The sequence below is a fragment of the Sinocyclocheilus rhinocerous genome, unplaced genomic scaffold, assembly GCF_001515625.1.
Source record: "Sinocyclocheilus rhinocerous isolate Xijiao unplaced genomic scaffold, SAMN03320098_v1.1 scaffold62, whole genome shotgun sequence".
NCBI classification, from domain to species: Eukaryota; Metazoa; Chordata; class Actinopteri; order Cypriniformes; family Cyprinidae; genus Sinocyclocheilus; species Sinocyclocheilus rhinocerous.
In genome coordinates, this window is record NW_015656585.1 from 1,121,591 (window position 1) to 1,144,566 (window position 22,976).

Here is a 22,976-nt window from a genome sequence, read left to right on the forward strand (position 1 = left end):
CCAGAATGTTTGGAAACCACAATCAGAAGAATCAAAATGAAATGATTGCCAACTATACTTTCGCTGGTGAAACTTCCAGTACACAGATAGACAGACAGATAGATAGATAGATAGATAGATAGATAGACATACAGACAGACAGACAGACAAATGACGAATGTACACAATAGGGAAGACAGACAAAACATGTATGCAATAATACAAGGCAATGTGAATAAGGAAGGAGAAGGATATGTTAAAAAATAAACAGTGTGTTTGGGTTTTACACATTTTGTTGTTGTTGTTTTCGGTCTACTGACTTTCATTCATTTTCCATACATTAAAAAATATTTATTAGGCTGCGCTTGACAGGGAAAACATTTAAGTCATACGTGTTTAGAACAGCGTGTCAGTAAGTCCAGTTTTGGGGGACCTGTCTCTTTAAACGGGGCAGCTGAAAGGGGAAGTAAAACTCGTGTGGCTTGTTTGACAGCAGTGATTGCCACTTTCAGCTTGTGTCCGCTGTTGTATCGATAAACAGTGTCCAGCGATGGCTCAATAAACCGCTGATCGATGATTTTAATGCGGTGAAGTGAGAGAGCTGTAGATCAGGCTAACAATGCTAAGCTAGCACCAGTTGATCTGAGGTGTTCCTGCGTTGAGTTAATGTGTGACTCTACCCTTCCCAGGATTAAATACCCGCACTTTCAACTGAAACAGGATTTGTTTTTGTTTTTTACTTCAGACCTGCATTTAAACATTTAAGCATGGAGACGTTTGAAAGCGGTAAGGCTGCAGCTAATATGAACTCTTTATTTGTACGCGAGGTCGTGCCCTGCAAAAAGTTATCAGCTAACATGCTACGGCTAGCCGTATGTTTTGTTTTATGTATAATGCAATTTAATCTCCTCAAGAACTTCTCTTATAGTGTGATAACTTGCTTTCATCGTGATCCTTGTTATGTGTCAATGATTTTAGAATTAGCTCGTTTGATTAAGATATCATGTATGCAAAGTTCAAGCAGGCTAACAGACACATATGAATAACATTTAAATGATGTTATTTCGCAGATCAGTGCATCTGCTTTCCGAATTTCAGTCTGCTTCAATAGGTCGTAACAGGACCTCTGATTAAATTAAAATGTATCAGTGTTTATGTGGGGGTGGAAATGTCAGTAGGCTAAATCAGATCAGTGGTTTATTTGTTTTGGTGACTGACTGTCCTTCACGTGATGTCTCACAGTGATCTACTGTCAGCATCTGCATTTGACTTTATTCCATCTAAGTCATCACATCTGATCTTTCTGTCTGCGTGCCATGGTTCATGTTTTGCACAAAATCTCCTCCCAGTCTTGGCAAGGTGACATTTGCTGCTTTGTGTTTTTATGGTCTTGTGTAAGTTTGACATGCTGGCCAGCTGGTTGTCACTTTTTAGTACTGTCTTTACTTCTCTCCTTGTGTAGGTAACTTAAGAGTTTCAACCATATAATAACTGTCACGAAATACAGTTGTCTGTCAGTGGCAGACCAAAAAAAAAAGTTCTTCCGTTACTTGTTCTTGTTGACTTCCTGAATGAAAGTTTGACTGTTAAGAAAGTTTAGCTGACAAAACCTATCAAGAACATATCGGGGTCATATTTCCTATATATTTTTAAATACCATGAAGCAAAATGTTGCATTCTTAATACTTAATACAAAATATAGTATTTAAAGTATATAGTATTTAAACATCAAGGTAGTATATGTTTCAAATTAGGCCTTTATGCTTATTTAAAGAATCATACAGTATTGAGAATTTAATGAGAATCACCATTGTTAATAATAGGAATTTCAAAAAAATTTGAATGCATTATTATTAAATTTGAGAACCAAATGTACTTAAAGTCACAATGAAATCAAAATTGACAAATCTTATTTTTGATTGAATATTGCAGTGCATTTACTATTATAAAAATAGAAAATCATAAATTATTTATCAGTGTACATCATTATTTTTTAATGCGCCCTCCTAATTGTTCATCAAAAACATTAACTTCTCTTCGCAATGATGTCAGCACGAGGGCGGGACTATAATCTGTCCCTTCCAGCAACCTGTCACTCACATGAGATCACAGCAATTAGCAAACGACAATGATCCAGTCAATTCTTAATGGACAAAACCCGAGTCCTGTCCTACTTTTTTCTTGCCAGAGAAGCCATGCACTCAGATATATACGTCACAGTTGGAAAGAAAAGACGATCACATCTTCCATTTCTTGCTAACTGTAATCAGCATGAATATAATCTCACAATGCAGAACATTTTAAAAAAAAATAGGCTGAATTTTAATCACATTTGCAAAATATGCCAATGGTTCAAGAAATGTGACCTTGACATGTTTTTGTGAGATTTACAAAGGAACTGTAGCAAGTGTTTGATGAAGAATTTACAAACTCTGCATGACCCTAAATGAAAGTGTTGCGCTAACAGTAAATGAGGCATGTGAAAGAAGTTGAAATTCAGGTCACCTAAAGAATAAGAGTATTTGTGCAGCAGACCTGAGTTTGACCCCAGGTCAGCAGGTAGGACACATTTAACACATTCAAGCAATGTGTTAAATGGTCATTTGATCACTGTTAACTTAGGCAGTGCCTTGATTTGTTATTGAATTTATTTAGTCTAATTCTCTGTTGAAGAAGGAAGTAAAAGAGGAACAATGCAGACACTTTATGTTCTCTCAGGGTATTGAGAAATCGTATGCAGACAATCGTTGAGGCACATTGAATTGAGTATGAAATAGGCTATGCTGTACATTGGTGACAGCCTGTGGCCAAGGGTGCAAGTATTTACTGGAACAGTCTTAATGTTTGTCTGCACAGATGCATTGAAAGTACTTTTTCTTTCATCTTTAGTTTCACTTTCATTTGCCTTCTACGTTTTACTCTCCGACTTAAAACACTTGTGTGGGCTGACTACAAAATCTTCTCAGAAAAGTTTTCAGTTGTCTTAGACGGCAGCACTCTTGTCAACAGGAAGCCACTTTTGTATTCACACACCATTTTCTGTTTCCACTGTAACCTACAGAAAGAGCTCCACTGCCCAGGAACATGATTGAGAACAGCATGTTTGAGGAAGAGCCAGATGTGGTGGATTTGGCGAAGGAGTCCCCATCCTACCCCATCGACTCAGACGATGTGGTCTATGAACCCCGCAGCTCGCGACTGTTAGTCCGAGGCCTTGGAGAAAACGACCTGGATGAAGACGAGGAAGATTATGAATCGTCTGCGCGTCTTCTTGGAATGTCCTTCATGAATCGCAGTTCCAACCAGCGCAGTGCTGCCTCATCCTACACCCGACAGCAGCATTCTGGATCGTGCTCCCAGCCTTCGACTAAGACTATGGTGGCAGGTGTTGTTGTCCTGGTTCTGGTGGCCTCCATGTTAATGGTCTTCTACTTCCTGCTAGGCTGCACTTTCACCACAGCTGGCTGCCAGAAGCCCAATTCGACCATGCACAGCCTCTATCCCATTTCCACAAACGGTGAACTTTTCCCATGGGCCGAGTTGAGGTTACCGCCCAGTGTGCATCCTGTGCATTACAATATTTCAATCCATCCCAACCTGACCCTCATGACCTTCCAAGGCAGTGTATCCATCTTAGTGCAAGTCTTGCATGAAACGAAGAATATTGTCCTTCACAGTTCTGGTATGAACATAATCAAGGCCACTTTTGAAGGCAAAGAGGTCCACTTCCTGGAGTACAAACCTTGGCAGCAAATCGCCTTCAAATTTCCAGAAGATCTTAAGAAGGGACAGTACGTTTTGAACATTAACTACACCGCAAACCTCTCCAGCAGCTTTGATGGCTTCTACAACAGCTCATATGTCGACACAAATGGTATAAAAAGGTATTTGCAGCCCAGTTAACCTTTGTTTAACCTTCTGAACAGTTAGGATATGTTTGAATTAACTATTTGGCTTCAGTGTGTTGATTGACAGTTACTTCTACTTAGTTATGTCTTTATTCCTCTCAGACACATCGTTTAATTCACTCCATCTTCTTCTAGAGTTTTGGCTGCTACTCAGTTTGAGCCCTTGGCAGCCCGCAAGGCTTTTCCTTGTTTTGACGAGCCAGCTTTTAAATCAACTTTTACAATTAAGATGACCAGAGAAAGCAAGTACATCAGCCTTTCAAACATGCCCAAGGTAGTTATTTTTGTAAATATTTATTTATTTACTTACACTGATCTTTTTCTGTGTTTTTTTTTTCATTTTAAATTAAGAGGCTAATATATAAAATATTTTAATTGCTGTTCAGTTATGTCATTATATTTTGTAACATTTATTTCATTTTAGTCTTTCTAATAGAAAACTGAGAGACTGATACATAAAATCTTTAATTGCTTTTTTTTATTTAATTGTGTGTGTGTGTGTGTGTGTGTATATACTGTTTATTATTTTATTTATTTAAATTTTTTACTTTTATGTTTGTGTATTTTTATAAGGAGTTATAAATATTGTCATGCAAGTTTTTCTTCAGGTTATAATATATAAGTTTTGTAATGTTATTGTCCTCTTTTTTTGTAGGTCAAAACCACAGATTTAAAAAATGGGCTTCAAGAAGATGAGTTTGAGAAAAGTGTTAAAATGAGCACTTACCTAGTTGCATTTATTGTGGCTGATTTCATCAGTGTCAGTAATAATGTCTCTAAAACTACGGTATGTTTTCTTCTTAAAAATCAATGTCTTCTGTTACAAATATTGTGGAAACATGTTGCATTGTTTTTTTCCCCCCCCAAATGTTATGCAGGTGTCTGTGTATGCTGTTCCAGACAAAAAGGAACAAGTGCAGTATGCTCTGGACACAGCTTGCAAACTGTTGGAGTTCTACAATACGTTCTTTGAGAACGACTACCCGTTAAGCAAGCTGGGTGAGACGCCTTCCCTTAAAGAAACTCTTCAAACAGGGATAATTAGATTCCTAGAATAGCTGGACATACACGCTAATGTTGTTTTATAAATAACAAACCTAAAATTGTTCATTTTTGTGACATGACGTGACCAAATGTCCTTCAAATCAATAGATCTAGTGGCTATTCCTGACTTCCTCGCCGGAGCCATGGAGAACTGGGGACTAATCACATTCCGCGAGACGACTTTGCTAGTAGGGAGTAATTCCTCCTCTATAGACAAGCAACTGGTGACCTCTGTCATTGCTCATGAACTTGCCCACCAGGTAATTCACTTTATAAATAAAGCAACATTCTCATGACAGGGAAATAATAGTCACGTTTCAATGATTAACAACTGCTTTACCAGGGTGTGTGAATTTAAGTATCATTTACATCCAGTTTTGATTACAATGTTGACCTACTTCAAATTGTTTTCTTAAAGGCATAGTTCACCAAAAAAAATGAAAACTCTGTATTCAGAATATCCTCTTTTGTGTTCAACTCATACAGGTTTGGAACAACGTGAGGGTGAATAAATTATGACAGAATTTTCATTTTTAAGTGAACTCTCCCTTTAAGCTTATACTCCAAATTCTTAAGTGAAGTGAATGACAATAGTGATATTGACATAAAACATATTATAGCATAAATTATAAGTCTAAAATAAATGTAATGTCTTCAGTTCAGTTGAAAAGGCTAGTCAGACATGCTGTGTTCATTGTCATGTATTGTTCTTTTTCTGTTCAGTGGTTTGGAAATCTGGTCACTATGCGATGGTGGAATGATCTTTGGCTGAATGAAGGATTTGCAACCTACATGCAGTACATGTCAATTGAAACTGTGTTCCCAGGCCTTGACATAGTAAGTTTTATTCTAAATTAAGAAATGAAGAGTTCAGATGCAAAAGCCTCTAAAATAGCCTTTTCTTCTAAAATGAGCATTTTTCTTAGGCTGCTATATTTACGTTCAGTTATTTCACTTTAATGACAATGAAAAGAACCTATTCATTGCCATTAAAGTGAAATTACTAAACCTACACATAGGAGCCTGATAAAAAAAATGCTAATTTTAGAAGAAAATTTCAAAGGGCACTTAGAGGCTTATTCATTAGAACTCTTCAAATATACCCTTTGCTTCTTTAAGTAAATTTTTTTGATGTTGTTGATGTTTAAATGTAGTGATGGGGAATCAATTCCAAAACAGTTCTCAACTCTGAGTAATCATAGAGTATTTTTGTGTGTATTGTTTTAATCATTTTTATTATATAGAACTCTCCAGCCCAAGGAGCTGATGATGAAGAGATGATTATGGGCATTTAGCGCCATCATCCAACTGTTATAACTTGGTTGAATTCATTATAGGATATGTTACAGTACTTTCTCTCTTCTGAAATGATGTTCGAACAAGGCTGTTTCTCGTGACTTTTACCTCTGTAAAATTAGGTATTGGCAACAACTAGGTAATAACGCTGATGGGCTACTCAACATTTCAAGTTAACTTCATCTCTAAATTGGGCAAATTTGTACAGCCACACTAAAAATGTGTTGTTTTAATGCATTGAATTTAAGGTTTCATGTCGGGGAAAAAAATAATACGTTTAGTGTGTGATAATGACTGCAATCTTGTATTTTTTACCTGACCCTGTTTTGATGTGAAGTAAATGGAGTTAAAGAGTCATTTTCATTACGGTCGGAGTCAACCTTGAGAATTAAACACCCTATTTGAATGTGTGTCATTCAAAATGTTTAGATTTGATCTTGTGTCTTTCATTTCCAGGACACTGAATTCTTAAATGTTCGCTTTAAAGCGCTGGCCAAAGATGCATTGAACTCGTCCCACCCAGTGTCTACTGTCGTGAGCACCCCTGAGCAGGTGGAAGAGATGTTTGACTCTGTGTCTTATGAGAAGGTACATCATAAATTACCTGTTGCTTGTAAAGTGGCTTTAATAAACCCTCTTCCTGTGGTGTAATGTAATCGTTTTTCGTTTAGTGTTATTGATTGTATAGCTATTCTCAGAACTTGAACATGTTTCTTGGTTTGCCTTTTCATGCAAGGGGGCTTCGATACTGCTGATGCTCAATGCAACACTCACAGATGGGGAGTTTCGAAAAGGAGTGATTGAGTACTTAAAAAAGTATAACCTATCAAACACAGAAAGTGAAGACTTATGGAACAGTCTTTCCCAGGTCAGACCTTTTCTAAGTGAGATGAACTTATGGTGCCTGCATTTTGATTGCATTTCATTATTTACGAGAGCAAAACAAATACATGCTCCGAGTGTGATAAATGCAATTACAAAATAAAACAATGTGCACTCTTACATAATGATGAAGCAACTGAGCTGACATCTGAGCCGTGTTTTATTAGTGTGCGCTGACATCCATGATCTCCATAGGTGAGCAAACAAAACTTAAGTGTATCTGAGATGATGAACACCTGGACTGTTCATAAGGGCTTTCCTCTGGTCACAGTGAAGAGAAATGGCACTCAAGTGACACTGACGCAAGAACATTTCCTTCTGAATGCTGAAAACAGCACGGACGACAGGTACCGGACTTTTACTGCAGCTGTGAACATTGATCTAAAAATGTATCATAATGAATTATGGGGCTGTCAAAGTTGTTTTAAAACTTGTGGTCAAAAGTTTAGGTTCAGTCAGATTTGTTTTAGTATTACTAATATTTTTATCCGTTAATCAAAAGTGTTTCTTACTATTCATCAAATAATCCTAAAAAAATGTATCCCAGTTTCCACAAAAATATAAAAGAGATTCAGGCCATCAAAATGTAGATGACTTTTTTTTTCTTCAGTAGAACAGCAAAGAAGATTTGGTAACACTTTACTTAAAGCCTTTATGTTTAGTGCATTATAAAAGTAGTTTTAATGCATTAATTATGCCTTGTAATGCATTGTACAATCTCATGAATAATTAAGTGACCAACCATGTGATAATGACTGCAATCTTGTATTTTTTACCTGACCCTGTTTTGATGTGAAGTAAATGGAGTTAAAGAGTCATTTTCATTACGGTCGGAGTCAACCTTGAGAATTAAACACCCTATTTGAATGTGTGTCATTCAAAATGTTTAGATTTGATCTTGTGTCTTTCATTTCCAGGACACTGAATTCTTAAATGTTCGCTTTAAAGCGCTGGCCAAAGATGCATTGAACTCGTCCCACCCAGTGTCTACTGTCGTGAGCACCCCTGAGCAGGTGGAAGAGATGTTTGACTCTGTGTCTTATGAGAAGGTACATCATAAATTACCTGTTGCTTGTAAAGTGGCTTTAATAAACCCTCTTCCTGTGGTGTAATGTAATCGTTTTTCGTTTAGTGTTATTGATTGTATAGCTATTCTCAGAACTTGAACATGTTTCTTGGTTTGCCTTTTCATGCAAGGGGGCTTCGATACTGCTGATGCTCAATGCAACACTCACAGATGGGGAGTTTCGAAAAGGAGTGATTGAGTACTTAAAAAAGTATAACCTATCAAACACAGAAAGTGAAGACTTATGGAACAGTCTTTCCCAGGTCAGACCTTTTCTAAGTGAGATGAACTTATGGTGCCTGCATTTTGATTGCATTTCATTATTTACGAGAGCAAAACAAATACATGCTCCGAGTGTGATAAATGCAATTACAAAATAAAACAATGTGCACTCTTACATAATGATGAAGCAACTGAGCTGACATCTGAGCCGTGTTTTATTAGTGTGCGCTGACATCCATGATCTCCATAGGTGAGCAAACAAAACTTAAGTGTATCTGAGATGATGAACACCTGGACTGTTCATAAGGGCTTTCCTCTGGTCACAGTGAAGAGAAATGGCACTCAAGTGACACTGACGCAAGAACATTTCCTTCTGAATGCTGAAAACAGCACGGACGACAGGTACCGGACTTTTACTGCAGCTGTGAACATTGATCTAAAAATGTATCATAATGAATTATGGGGCTGTCAAAGTTGTTTTAAAACTTGTGGTCAAAAGTTTAGGTTCAGTCAGATTTGTTTTAGTATTACTAATATTTTTATCCGTTAATCAAAAGTGTTTCTTACTATTCATCAAATAATCCTAAAAAAATTTATCCCAGTTTCCACAAAAATATAAAAGAGATTAAGGCCATCAAAATGTAGATGACTTTTTTTCTTCAGTAGAACAGCAAAGAAGATTTGGTAACACTTTACTTAAAGCCTTTATGTTTAGTGCATTATAAAAGTAGTTTTAATGCATTAATTATGCCTTGTAATGCATTGTACAATCTCATGAATAATTAAGTGACCACATTTAATACATTATAACACTTATCAATTCATTGTTACACACATGCATTTTAGATTTGGTTATAATTACTGTACACATTATGAATAATTATAATGCATTATACCCTTTAATAACCCTTTATACATAAAGGCTTTAAGTAAAGTGTTACCAAAGATTTTTAGGTGAAACCATGGTCCTTGGTGTTTCATAAAATGCAAGTCAGTGGCTACTGGCACTTTGCGAGTCAAAAAAGCATGTCCAGACAAGAATAAATTAATACCTGTGGCTCCTGATGATATGTTGAGGTAATAATGTTGTTCAGTTTCTTGCACAGACCAATCATTTCGCTTCATAAGACCTCTATATAGCATCAGAGCCACGGGTATTAATTTTGTGTTGCCTGTATATGCTTTTTTTGACTCTCAAGTGCTGGTAGCAATTGACTTGCATTTTAAGAATAACCAAGGACTATGGTTTTGGCTGAAAATCATCTTTAGTGTTCTACGGAAGAAAAAGAGTTACATACATCTTGGATGGCCTGAGGGTGAGTAAATTAACAGCAAATGTTCATTTTTGGATGAAGTATCCCTTTAAGCAACTACTTCAACACTTATAATAGTAAATGTTACTTGAGCAGCAGATCAGCATTTTTAGAATGATTTCTGAAGGATCATGTGACACTGAAGAATTTTTGATCAAATAAATGCAGCCTTGGTGAGCATAAGAGACTGCTTTCAAAAACAGAAGGAAAAAAAAAACTTACCGACCCCACTCTGGTGTATGTCATGGGAAAGAATAGTCTTGTTTGTTTTAAGGTGCGAATGTTTTAAAGGGGTCATATGATGCGATTTCAATTTTTCCTTTCTCTTTGGAGTGTTACAAGCTCTTGGTGCGTAAAGAAGATCTGTAAAGTTGCAAAGACTAAAGTCTCAAATCCTTTATAAAATATTTAAAAGATATTCTTTATAAAAGTTAAGAGTCAGCCACACCTACCTAAAACGACTCGTTCTAACACGCCCCCACATACCTACGTCACGATGTGGGAAGATTTGCATAACACCGCCCAAATGTTCACGCAAAGAAAGAAGGCGTAACTTTTATTCTCGCTGTAGTTTTGTTGTTTCCGCCGCCATGTCGTAAAGACGCTGTGTGCGTCGTTGTGAAAGCGAAACTACTTTGTTTGGTCTTCCAAAAGAGGACGATATCTGCTTCGTCATGCCTGGAGCTGATCCGTGCTGGTTGCTGAGGAGATACATCAACTTTGCGCTGTCGATCGGCGGATCGGCTTTCACCGCGGAGGAAGCGGAGTCCAGCCCAGAGTCGTCACATGTCCTTCCGGACGCTCCTTCGTCGAAATCGCCGGCCACGTCGTTATCAAGCCCACCCGCCTCTGCTCACTGTAGGCCGCGGTGTGTGACGCTGTTTCGTTGTGAAAGCGAAACTACTTAGTTTGACCTTCCAAAAATGGACACGACTAGAAATCAGTGGTTAAGTTGTATTTACAACACTGTTCCAGAACACTTCAACCCAAATATTCGGATGTGTGCTGCACATTTTATGGAGGACTGTTTCCTGATCCTGGTAGAGTAGACTACAATGCCGGCTGTTCTGACTCAAAGACTGTTAGTACGTCTTTTATATTTAAAGAGTTTTTATATTTTATAGTTTTTTGGGCAGTGTAGAGTAGGGCTTGTTGTTTGTCATTTCTCCAATCACAAATGCAGACATGGTTTTATGTTTACGCGGCGCGATGCAACGCAACGCGTAAAAAGACAGTATAAGTCATTATAATCCATAATTATGTCCCCACTGGATGCAACGAATGCCTCATTTATAATGGGTTTTCATGTTTTTGAATCATCGCTCCGGCCTGACAGGGCATCACAATATGGTAAGGGGCGTAACATTTCTGTCACACGCTTGAGGTATTCGGCCAATCACAACACACCTCGCTTTTCCAGACCAATGAGCTTTGTAAAAATCGACGCGTTTCAGAAAGGCGGGGCATACGTATGTGGAAAGTAATGGGTTTTTTTTACCTTAAACCGCATAAACACATTTCATTACACCAAATACACAAAATAATGTTCTTTTTAGCAGCATCATATGACCCCTTTAAAAAGGGATTTTTATATTGATCAGAGTCAAAGTCCAATATTGATCTATTAAAAAAGCAAGCTTCATATGAACTCAGCCTCTCTCGATGTCGATTGTTAATTGATTCACTTTTGTGTTAACCATAGCAGCTTGTGGCATATTCCCCTGACGTATGTGACCGACAAATGTAGTGTTCTCAGCTCCTGCAAGCAAGTGTTCCATCTCAAGGATAAAACAGGTGAGTATTGTCCTCAGGACTGAGTGTACTAGCATAGACCGATGTTTCTAACTACTGGAAATATTCAGTAATGTATTGCTTGTTGCTTTAAATCTTTTCCAGCCACGTTAAAGCTTCCAGATCAAGTGAAGTGGTTGAAGTTCAACTTCAGGAGTGATGGCTTCTACATAGTGCATTATGATGAGGAGGGATGGAAGGACTTGATTGGTGCTTTGAAGGAGGATGTGAATGTCCTCACCTGTAAAGACAGAGCAGCTCTCATCAACAACATCTTTGCTCTCTCCAGGTGGATCTGCATTTAAAAGAAGGTTTCAAGTTATTAGACACGACTTGAAAGAGATGATGGTGCAGAATTCTCACAATCATGGAAAACCTGAAAATAACATTTTATCAATTATGATTGTGATTCAGATTTAAAATATTTTTTTACATAAAATTCTCTTTTCCTCTTTGTTTTACACAGATCCATTATATTTTTATCATAATTTAAATATAGATTTAATCATTCCATCATAAACAACTGAAAATCACCAGAAATGACTGCGTCAAAATAACATAATTTTCTATTTTAATATATTTTAAAAACGAATTTATTCCTGTGACATCAGGCTGAATTTTCACCTGTCTTTAAGATCACATGGTCCTTCAGAAATCATTTTTATATGATGATTTGGTGTTCGAGTAACATTTTTTACTATTATCAATGTTGAAAGCTGTTGTGCTGCTTAATATTTTTGTGGAAACCATGATACATTTTTTTTTTCAGGATTCTTTAATGAATAGCAAGTTCAAAAGAAAAAAAAGTTATGCATCCTTGACTGAATAAAAGTGTTCATTTCTTTACAAAAAAAAAGTCTTACTGACCCCAGCGTTTGAACAGTAGTGTACATTTTTTAGTAAATGAGTGAAAATAAAAAATCTATTCTTCAACTTTCCTCCAGATCGGGCAAGGTGTCTTTCAGACTGGTCTTAAATCTAATGGATTACATGAGAAATGAGACAGAGACGGCTCCTCTGACCGAAGCTCTCTTCCAGCTTGGTCAGATCTACAGGTTGCTGGACAAAAGATCAGAGTTGAACTTGGCCTCTAGAATGACGGTAAGTGCAACATCTTGTGTGGCTGTTGTAGTCAAATGAAATGAAAAAAAAAAAAGCCCAAAACAAACTTGTTTGAATGTTTTCTTGGAATTCAATCTTTGCAGAGTTACATTGAGGACCATTTTGGAAGTTTAATGGAGAATCAGTCATGGAATCTGGAAACTTCTGTGTCAAAGATGACGCTTCGGTCTGCCCTGCTGGAGATGGCATGTTCTCTTAACATACGTAACTGCGCAACACAGGCCAAGCATCTGTTTGATCAGTGGTTCACTTCCAACAAGACTTCTCAGTAAGTTTGTGTGGTGATTGACTCTTGGCTGAATAACTTCTCTTTTAATCTTGTGATTTGCAAAAAGGAGAAGGAAAGAGCTCTTGACTTTTGTACTCCTCACCGCAGTAATTCTTGAGAACAGAGGAACATCTTGTGATACATGCCTTATTGATTTAGGATTCCCAGTGATCTCATGAGAACAGTCTTCAAAGTTGCTGCTCAGACAGATGAAGGATGGGGTAAGCTTCTAGACGTGTATAAACACTCCATCAATGACCCAGAGAAGCGCAAGACATTGGAAGCTTTGGCCAGCACTCAGGATGTACGGAAAATCATATGGTAAGGCTGAACAACATGTTCTGTCAGAGCTGTCAGCACAAGCATACCTGAATTGAATTTGGTTTTCCCTTTTAGGATTCTACAGAAAAGTCTTGATGGGAGTGAGATTCAAACTCAAGAATTTCCTTTGGTGATGAAAACAATTTGCAAGAACTTTGCTGGCTACCTCTATGCTTGGGATTTTGTGAAGGAGAACTGGGATAAAATCACTCAAAAGTGAGTGGTGAGCTTGTATTAAAAGAAAAAACAAATCTGGAGGAGGAGGGTTACTTAAATTATTATTATTTTTTTAGCAACATTTTGAATCGACACATTTAATGTAAATGTCATTACACTTTTTAGTCATGCATATAATGTGCTAATAACAATAACATAATAACAAGACAACAAGGTATATGGTCAGGAAAACACCTTAAGGAGTGTTTATTTAGTGGGTAAAGGTCATAAATGTTTTTTTTTAAATTTGGGAAGGAAATTAATACTTTTTTTTTTTTTTCAAGGATGCATTAAAATGTTCTAAAGTGACAGTAAAGGCTTTTACATTGTTACAAAAGATTTCAAAAGGCTATTCTTTGGAACTTTCTATTCATCAAACATCTTGAAAATGTGTAATGGTTTTCAACATTAATAATAAAAAATGTTTCTTGATCAACAGATCATCATTTTAGAATGATTTCTGAAAGATCATGTGACTCTGAAGACTTAAAGGATGTTCCCAAGTCCAGAAACGTAGCAAGGAGATCTGTAAAATAATCCATGTGACATCAGGGGTTCAACCGAAATTTTATGAAGCTACGAGAATATTCGCCGGATCTGTTTCCTATGTGGTTGTGATTTGATTGAACGAAAACAGCGTATCTGTGTGGCACAGCTGACACAGAACAGCATACGCTGTTTACGTCCAGCTGATACTCTCCAAAATGGCGCTACAGGGTGATGCGGAGAAGACGAATTGTTGAATAAAGTAATTTTTTTTTTTTCTTTTGCACACAAAAAATATTCTCGTAGCTTCGTAAAATTACATTTTTGGGTGAACTATCCCTTTAAGTAATGGCTGCTAAAAATTCAGTTTTGCCATCACAGGAATAAATTACATTTAAAATGTATAAAAAAGGGAAAACCATTATTTTTAATTGTAATAACATTACACAATATTACTGTTTTTGTTGTGTTTTTGATCAAATAAATGCAGATTTGGTGATCAAAAGAGCCTTCTTTCAAAAAACATGAAAAACTTTATTGATGTACTGTAATTAGTCATTTTGTTAGGACTTCTCAGAAAAGTGCTGATAAATATCTTAATGCATTTTCTAATGTTTTAGGCTTGATAATTTGCATGTAAGCCCTTTTCTATACTGAACTAATTTTTTACGCATTAAAGTATTCGGTCTGCAATTTAATGTTGTTGTTTGTTTGTTTTTTTCTTGCAAGATTTCCTGTCGGGTCCTTTGCCATTCAGAGCATCATCATGTCCGCAACCAGTCAGTTTTCCACAAAAACACATCTCGTGGAGGTCTGTTCAGCCCCCATACCTTTGCTTAAATGAAAAACAGTTAAATGTTACTTGAAGTATTTTTACTACATTATTGTTTTTCTCGTCCAGGCCCAGAACTTCTTCACTTCTCTGGGGACGAAAGGTTCTCAGATGAGGATCGTGCAGGAGGCCATTGAGACCATTAAGCTGAACATGCGATGGATGGAGAATAACTTGAACACGCTGCAGAGCTGGTTATAGTGTGAGGAGGAGACGGCTCCTCTCTCGTGCCTCTCACTCCCTCAGGTGACGTCACCGAGCACATGCAGGTGCGAGTGATATTACTGTCACAACAACCAGAGCCATAAATGTACAACGTTAGGCCAAACTCAAGACAGAAGGGCAGATTTACCTGACGTAAAGGGTCGTTTAAAAACATTTCTTTTCAGGGCATCATATAGGGAATTTTCCTGAGTTCTCCAGTTAGCTGTAAACTAGCCAGATATCTGCCTGAGAACATTTAGCCTTTAATGCTCGCTTATGTAAATGAACAAGTCTGGATATTAATTGTAAAGCGTATGTATTATCTTTTCTCCAAGTTCAAAGTGAATTGAAACCGTATAGTCAGCATGTGATTTCCTGTGTCATAACTTTAGTGTTAGTTGCTGCTCGGGAAAGGCTGATGCGTTGTCTTTTTGCGGTTCACTTGGGGCCCAACTCAGTATGTGTATGGCTCTGGCCTCAAGCACTATTTGCACTATTCAAAGATTCAGCTTGCTCAGGGCAAATCTGGTTGTTGTTAAAATATCATGATGCATTTACACCCTTTTACTTTATGGCGGTGGCTAAAGACCAAAACCTCCCATCAGTGTCTCCCTTATTACGATTTGCCAAAAAATAAAAATAATAATAATTCTGAAATTATGCCACATGAGTGTGATCACAATCCCCCTTTCTTCTAAATTTAAGAGTTTTATTTATGTATGTGGAGGTGAATTTTTTTTTAATCATCTGCGTTGTCTTTTCCATAACTTTCATCCTTTGCACAAGATGTATTTTGGAGTTTAATTTAAAGTTGAGTGTGTATATTATGTATTTCTTGTGCAGGCTTTGCATATAGGTAAAGGTTTGTCATTGGAAATATTATGTTAGCATTTCTAAAACATTTAGGTGCGGATTTTATTTTGAGTTTTGCTATGCACATTCTGATGAAGCTGAAATATTTTACAGTTCTGTTGTTATACATGTATAAGAGGCAATGAGAAAAACTCTGTGGTTTTACCCATGTGATTTGACATGTAGAGATATATTTGTTAGCAAGTCTTCATGTACAGGGCTTTAGTTAACTTTTGTCAAATTGCCACAAGACAAAAAAAAGGGTCTCTAAAGTCACATCACTGATTGAGAGTTGTTACATTTTTCACTGGTTGCTACTGATTTGTACTCTTCAAGGATTGTGTGTGTGTGTGTGTGTGTGTGATGTTTTCTTATATTTTTCTCATATTTTCAGGAATTGTTTTCGAAAATGTCAAATGTTTTTAGTTGGTCAAAAAATATGGAGTCACAACCTCGCACAAATGTATGCGTCAAAGTGCACATGTATCCAACTTCTTGTAAACTCATGATACAGTCCACAAATACATGCACATCATTTTGCTTTAATGCACAAAAACTGAGAAATTATCATGAGATGTTGCTGAGTGTGGATTCGTGCATTTTTATGCATGTATTTTTAATATAATTTTAACTCCATACATAAATGTTTAGTTTTGTACAGAGTGTGAGTCTGTGCTCACTGTCTCAAATGATATGTTGGTCTCAAATGTTAAATTACTTCCAGGTTTTTGATTATAGCTTAGTGATTTGACCGCATAAAATGTCAAATATGACTGGTACATTGTAATTATTTTGTATGTAGCAGTTGTAGTTTTGCTTGATCATAAGCTTTATTCATGTATTTGTGATAGAAATGAATAAGGACAACGTGAATGTATTCATGTTTGTTACTATGGATCTGTTTCAACAATCGTTATGATTGTAATTACCTGAATTCATCTGGATATGGTTAATTAAACACAATGAGGTGTTAAAAATACAGTGTATGTTTCTGTTGAATCCGTTTTCTGGAATTTGTTACAGCTGTCAGCATAATTGAGGATTCATATGAACCTGTTGATTTCTGTCATGTCCCTCATGAAGTGCTTTGTGTTATTGGCTGCCGTTCACAAAATAAGTTATGTAATGATTTTTCCCCCTGAAATGTTCTTTGTGCCTGTCAGAGGCTGCTTTTAAGAAATGCTAGTTATTTTTGGCACAAACTCCAGTCGTTAAATTGTTAAACTTGGCAGACAGTTTAAAGGAAAAATATGCTTGCTTGTGAAAAATTTGTGGTATTTTAAATGGCTTGTGAAAAACTTATGCCTGAAGAAAAAAAAAAGTGATATGTTTGTTTGAACAGGTTGTTGGGAAATTGTCTTATGTTGTTAAACTTTGGGTTTGGATTCTAGGTTTTTAAGGTGTTGCTTAACAATGGAAACTACTGACCCATCTTTATACAAGACAAAAAAAATAAATAAAAACGTTTTGTGAACAAATTCCACAAGTTTTCCTTCTAGACATTCAGTAGATGGCACTGTTCTCTCTTCTCTGGCAGCGTGTTCTCTCTTTTCCTAAAAAGATTTAGGTGCAAAGATCAGTGAAAACAACATCATGTAAAATAAGTAAATAAGGACTGTTAATAGAGAAAAATTAATGCATATACAGTGCTCCATTTGTATATTGACCCTGTTTTTGTAGCTGCAGCTTGCTTTATATATTAAATGAATAACAACTACACTCTTAAAAATAAAGGTGCTTCAAAAGGTTCTTCAAGCGATGCCATAGAAGAACCATTTTTGGTTCCAAAAAGAACCATTCAGTCAAAGGTTCTTTAAAGAACCATCTCTTTCTTACCTTTTTGTAATCTGAAGAACCTTCTTTCACCACAAAGAACCTTTAGTGAAACAGAAAGGTTCTTCAGATGTTAAAGGTTCTTTATGGAACCATTTAGACGAAAAGGTTCTTCTATGACATCGTGAAGCACCTTTATTTTTAAGAGTGTAGGTCAGTAAAAGAACTTTAAGAATGCAGATTTGATTTTAGTGTTTGCAGGAAGTTTTGCGAGTGTTATTTGAAAACTTAAAAGTAGAGTACAAGTAGCTTAGTTATCATGGTGTATAAATAAAGTCGGTCAGATGAGTATCTAAAATGTTTGGCATGCCAAAATCAAGTGTTTGACCTATTATTTATACAGTATATGAAGCAATTTATCACTCGAGGCGGGGTTGGCAGGCTTGCTTATTAGTGTCGTTGGGTTTGTTTTTCAGGTTGCTTATGAGTATGCAATTTTGGGCAGTGTTGGGGAAAGTTACTTTTAAAAGTAATGCATTACAATATTGCGTTACTCCCTAAAAAAGTAACTAATTACGTTACTTGGTTACTTTTTATGAAAAGTAATGCGTTACATTACTTTCGCGTTACTTTTTAAATATGAGCAGGGATTGATTGTTTTTAATATAAGAAGTTATATTTATAGCAAATGTAAAAGCCCTTAACACCAAAAACGGTAATGAATAAACCTCAGGCTGAAGCAAAACCATACGTATGGCTGATTATGTAATGCCAACATCACAATTTTTTGAAAATTGTTAGTTTGCTAATCATGCACTATGGTAAAAATGTTTTGAGGTCATAGCATAGTAATGTAGAAGGAATTGCGTGAAAAAGCCTTTAATTGATCTGCCCCTGCAATCCTAATTCGTTAAAAGGAACAAAAGCGGGTGGTGTTTTACTACCACTAGTGTTCAGTTTTGGAGTTTATAAAAGTCAAACAATAAGACACAAAGCTGCTACAGACAATGGAAACATTGAAATAGTGCAGGCTATCTGTTCAACACAAAACATTCTCATTCATCTAAAAAATAAAAGTAAACTGCACCATCATATAACAATGCCATGATGGAAAACATCAACAACAAAAAATATTTGGCATTTTAATTTGACATACTTGTATCTGCCTCCATGCCTGGATGCTAAAAGTGACTGTGGCTCACATACTAGAAACTTAACATTTATTACTAATAAGAAGTGAGGACAGCTGCATATTAAAACAAAATCTGTTTGCCTTCCTCCTATTTTGTGTGTTATTTCTGTCTTGTTTTCTGTTTATATATAATGTGAACCATTTAAGGGAAAATTATAATGGAGTTAAATTAAGTTGAATTGCCTCTGCATTCCTATCTGGTCTATTTTGTGTGGTTTCCTCTTGCGGAACGTCCACAGTGCAAACATCAAGATGCTAACGATCAGGGGCGTGTCTACGTGGTGGCCAGGGGTGGCACCGGCCCCCCCTGAAATTTGGCTGGCCACCCCAGGTGCCCCCCCTACCAAATGTCTTGCCATAGGCTTGTTTTTAGTAAATTTCTAATTTTAGGCGGTTTCTATAGTGTGATCTTAATGACAATGTCGAGAGCGCATAATGTTACGCAATCCATGTGCGCGAGGACGAATCTCTCCACTCCCAAGCGGATTTCCTTCACTCACACAAAAGTGGACGTGTGCTTTTAACATACATCGTTCCGCAAACACAACGTCATACATTGTGTACTTTTAACATACATCGTATGTTAGATTCAGTGATTTGACCAGAACTGTGTAATGATAGGAACTTGTTATTACATACCTAATCAGGAAGGAGAGAAAATAGCTGGTATGAACTTACCACAGCCAGAAGATGTGTCTGCCATGTGAGAGTGTAGAACATCCCACCAATGGCAATGCAGGCCAAAACACAGTTATAACCCCACAGGCCAAAGTAGATGTTCTGGAACGGCGCAGCAAGAGCAAGACCTGAAAGTCACAGTAAAAAAGTGACAGTTAGTCATCAGTTGTTAAAAGGCCCAATGCTGATGATATTTATTATTAAATATTCAAATACACTTGTGATCTCTTACCTGACACCATACCAACTACTGATCCAATAGCTGCATGTGCAAATGTTATGGGTGAGGAGATGAACAAGGCGATCATGAATATCCCTCCTGTCCAAGCATTGTCACACCCATAAACCTGCCCAATACCCACAGGGATTGAGCGGAAGAGCTGTGAAGAAAAAAATTGGTCAAAAGTTTGGAATAATTAGGATTTTTGTTTTTGAAAGATTTGCATTCATTTGATGAAAAATACTGTATAAACAGTCCTATTTGAGAATGAATGCTGGCTCATGTGACACTGAAAACTGGAGTAATTGCTGCAGAAAATTCAGCTTTTTTTTTAAATGCAGCAACATTTAATGCACTACAGATCACCACCTAAATACCAAGGATGAGGGCAGAAATTGTAGCAAACAAAGTGCCAACACAACCATTGAGTGCCAACCATCGGTTCTGCAGGATCAGTCCAGCAAAGATGATCAGTCCGCTGAGAGGGTTGTTCACAAACATCACCTGAGCAGCTCCCCGCAGCACCCAGTCCAGAATCTGGAGCAGGATACATTGCCCTGAACAGGGTAAACATGTGAGAGAACATGGTCGGTACAAAGAAAATCTCCATAGAGGTTTGCATAGAAGTTTGAATACAAAACCATCTTTACATTATGTACATTATGTTACTGCTACTACAGTGGGGAAAATATGTATTTGATTCCCTGCTGATTTTGTAAGTTTGCCCACTTGTCTGTAGGGTCTGTAATTTTTATGGTAGGTTTATTTTAACGTTTAGAGACAGAATACCAACCAAAAAATCCAGAAAAACATATCATATAAAGGTTAGAAATTGATTTGCATTTGAGTGAGTGAAATAAGTATTTCATCGCCAAGCAAAACATGACTTAGTACTTGGTGCAGAAACCCTTGTTGGCAAGCACAGAGGTCAGACGTTTTTTGTAGTTGGTCACCAGGTTTGCACACATCTCAGGAGGGATTTTGGTCCACTCCTCTTTACAGATCCTCTCTAAATCCTTAAGGTTTCTTGGCTGTTGTTTGGCAACTCGAAGTTTCCGCTCCCTCCACAGATTTTCTATAGGATTGAGGTCTGGAGACTGGCTAGGCCACTCCATGACCTTAATGTGCTTCTTCTTGAGCCACACCTTTGTTGCCTTGGCGGTATGTTTCGGGTCATTGTCATGCTGGAAAACCCATCCATGAACATCTTCAATGTTCTGGCTGAGGGAAGGAGGTTCTCGTCCAAGATTTTACAGTACATGGCCCTGTCCATTTGCTTCTCAATGCGGTGAAGTTGTCCTGTACCCTTAGCAGAAAAACAGCCCCAAAGCATAATGTTTCCACCTCCGTGCTTGACTGTAGGGATGGTGTTCTTGGGGTCATAGTCAGCATTTCTCTCCCTCCAAACACAGCAAGTCGAGTTGATGCGCCTTCTCTTAATCATTTAGATGTTCTTTGGCAAACTTTAAACAGGCCTGTACATGTGCCTTCTTGAGCAGGGGGATCTTGCGGGCGCTGCAGGATTTCAGTCCATTGCGGCGAAGTGTGTTATCAATATTTTGCTTGGTGACTGTGGTCCCAACGGCCTTAAGATCATTAACAAGCTCCTCCCGTGTAGTTCGGAACTGATCCCTCACCTTTCTCATGATCATCTTTACCCCATGAGGCGAGATCTTGCACGGAGCTCCAGACCGAGGCCTTCTCTATCCATTAAAATAAACCTACCATAAAAATTACAGATCCTTCATTTCTTTGTAAGTGGGCAAACTTACAAAATCAGCAGGGGATCAAATAAATATTTTCCCCACTGTACAGTACTGCTACTAATCTGCATCCGTGTGTGTGTGTGTGTGTGTGTGTGTGTTTTGTAGTTAACAAAGGTAATAAAAAAATCACACTATATGTCAACAGACTGCATATATTAATTTTAGTAAGAGCGTATTGTTTTTCAGTCGAGTGTGCATCACTCATTATCCAACTTCTTGAAACAAAGTATCAGTATATGGACTAAAAAAAGTGGTGAGAAAATCAACTAAATGAGCACATCTAACACATTCCCACTGGTTTACAAGTACCAGAACAGTTTTAGAATTATGCAAGTGTTGAAACATCTCATCTTTGTAGTAAAAGAAACAGAAATGTTTAACTAAGTTACAGAACAAGGCTTTTCCCTACTTGAATATGATTACCCTCTAAACATATGTGCAAAAACTCTCCTAACTATTCACTGCTGAATTAATGTTCTTGTTTTTCCTTCTTTCTAAATTTGGCTCTCCCGTAAGGTCTAATCTAGCTTACACTTGTACCTTTCATCCATTCACCAAACGCAGGCATGTCTCCAGCAATGTAAGAGACGCATTGCATGAGCTTTGTTTTAAACTTCTGAGGTGAATTTGGCCTCTCGGGTCCCTGCGGCTGCGGTTTCTTCTGCTCTGTAGTTTCACGGACTGGATTCGCCATGAGTGGTTGCAGCTCCTATAAATGTTTGCAGGTGGTATAATAATGGTACTGATCAAAAACAGGCTTATAGGACTGATGTTGTTTGCAGGGGGTGTTTCATGTTCCTCTGGCGCGAACAGGACCGGATTTTCCTTTTCAAAAGACAAAAGCAGGAAACATCTCACCTTTGTGTTTTGAGCGCTGGGATACTGTGAAGTAGAAGTTCTGCAAAGATGCGTGACATTCAGTGGGCCACCCTTCAAATGAAGAATATTATTTGTTAATTATTTAATTCTGTATTTACTTAATTAAGCACGTTTAGATACCATCATACTAAATTAGATTGTGAGAGAGAAAGAAGGAGCAGATGTACCTTAGTGAGTTGTGTTCCAGGCATATATGAGGCCAGTTATAGAAGCAAAGAGGTCCATAAAGCCGCAGCTCGGATGGTTTTATAGTGCTGGGCTGCATGCGTTGCTCCACCTCTATTCATGCAGTGCTGATGCAAATGAGTGATAAAGTTCCTCTCATTCCCTCTGCATTCCTTTGACATACAGTTCGGTCCTTTCCGAGTTGTTTGAGCAGGGTTCTGTCACTAATTTAGCTGTCATTTTACTTAGCTGTTAAAAGCCATAAAGCTTTAAAGTTATGAGAAATGCATTGGGTCTGATCAATATAAACTGTTGGTACTTTTCAGCTATTCCTGAGTAACTAAGTCAAAATTTAAAAAGCTGATTGCACAAATATGGATTAACTCTATCAAAAAAAAAAAATTTTTTTAAAAATAAGGACCTTTGTTGTTCAGACCACTGGCAGGTCTGTTCATAAGTGCATTTGTGAGACGTAGCTGTGTCAAACAGGAGACGTGCAAC

At 37.3% G+C, this 22,976-nt stretch overlaps 2 protein-coding genes across 2 annotated transcripts; one reads left to right on the forward strand and one right to left on the reverse strand.

The window, feature by feature from the left end:
* Positions 1 to 422: 422 nt before the first annotated feature.
* LOC107720271 (leucyl-cystinyl aminopeptidase-like) lies at positions 423 to 17,280 on the forward strand. Its single transcript, XM_016527939.1, has 18 exons — positions 423 to 765; positions 3,041 to 3,863; positions 4,023 to 4,161; positions 4,543 to 4,674; positions 4,766 to 4,886; positions 5,040 to 5,191; positions 5,655 to 5,768; positions 6,684 to 6,815; positions 6,964 to 7,095; positions 7,305 to 7,456; positions 11,413 to 11,504; positions 11,607 to 11,790; positions 12,446 to 12,602; positions 12,707 to 12,891; positions 13,051 to 13,212; positions 13,288 to 13,428; positions 14,644 to 14,725; positions 14,816 to 17,280. Exons 1-18 carry the CDS (start codon positions 747 to 749, stop codon positions 14,945 to 14,947), a joined length of 3,051 nt encoding a protein of 1,016 aa, XP_016383425.1. The 5' UTR covers positions 423 to 746; the 3' UTR covers positions 14,948 to 17,280.
* Positions 17,102 to 22,976, reverse strand: LOC107720207 (urea transporter 2-like). Its single transcript, XM_016527843.1, has 8 exons — positions 22,478 to 22,976; positions 22,290 to 22,361; positions 21,972 to 22,140; positions 20,043 to 20,222; positions 19,678 to 19,836; positions 19,446 to 19,573; positions 17,278 to 17,355; positions 17,102 to 17,107 (listed from the first exon to the last, which is right to left on the reverse strand). The coding sequence occupies exons 1-8, from the start codon at positions 22,499 to 22,501 to the stop codon at positions 17,102 to 17,104; spliced, it is 816 nt and encodes a 271-aa protein (XP_016383329.1). The 5' UTR covers positions 22,502 to 22,976.

Excerpts from the sequence above, each read along its gene's own strand:
- LOC107720271 (XM_016527939.1), top strand. Across the intron at positions 6,816-6,963 it reads ACTCTGTGTCTTATGAGAAG|GGGGCTTCGATACTGCTGAT; the intron begins GTACATCATAAA and ends TTTTCATGCAAG. Across the intron at positions 13,429-14,643 it reads TGGGATAAAATCACTCAAAA|ATTTCCTGTCGGGTCCTTTG; the intron begins GTGAGTGGTGAG and ends TTTTCTTGCAAG.
- LOC107720207 (XM_016527843.1), bottom strand. The coding sequence starts at position 22,501 with ATGCCTGGAACACAACTCACTAAG. Across the intron at positions 19,837-20,042 it reads AATTTCTGCCCTCATCCTTG|TTTCTTCACAGCTCTTCCGC; the intron begins GTATTTAGGTGG and ends TTGACCAATTTT. Across the intron at positions 17,356-19,445 it reads AGACACATCTTCTGGCTGTG|GAAAAGAGAGAACACGCTGC; the intron begins GTAAGTTCATAC and ends AAATCTTTTTAG.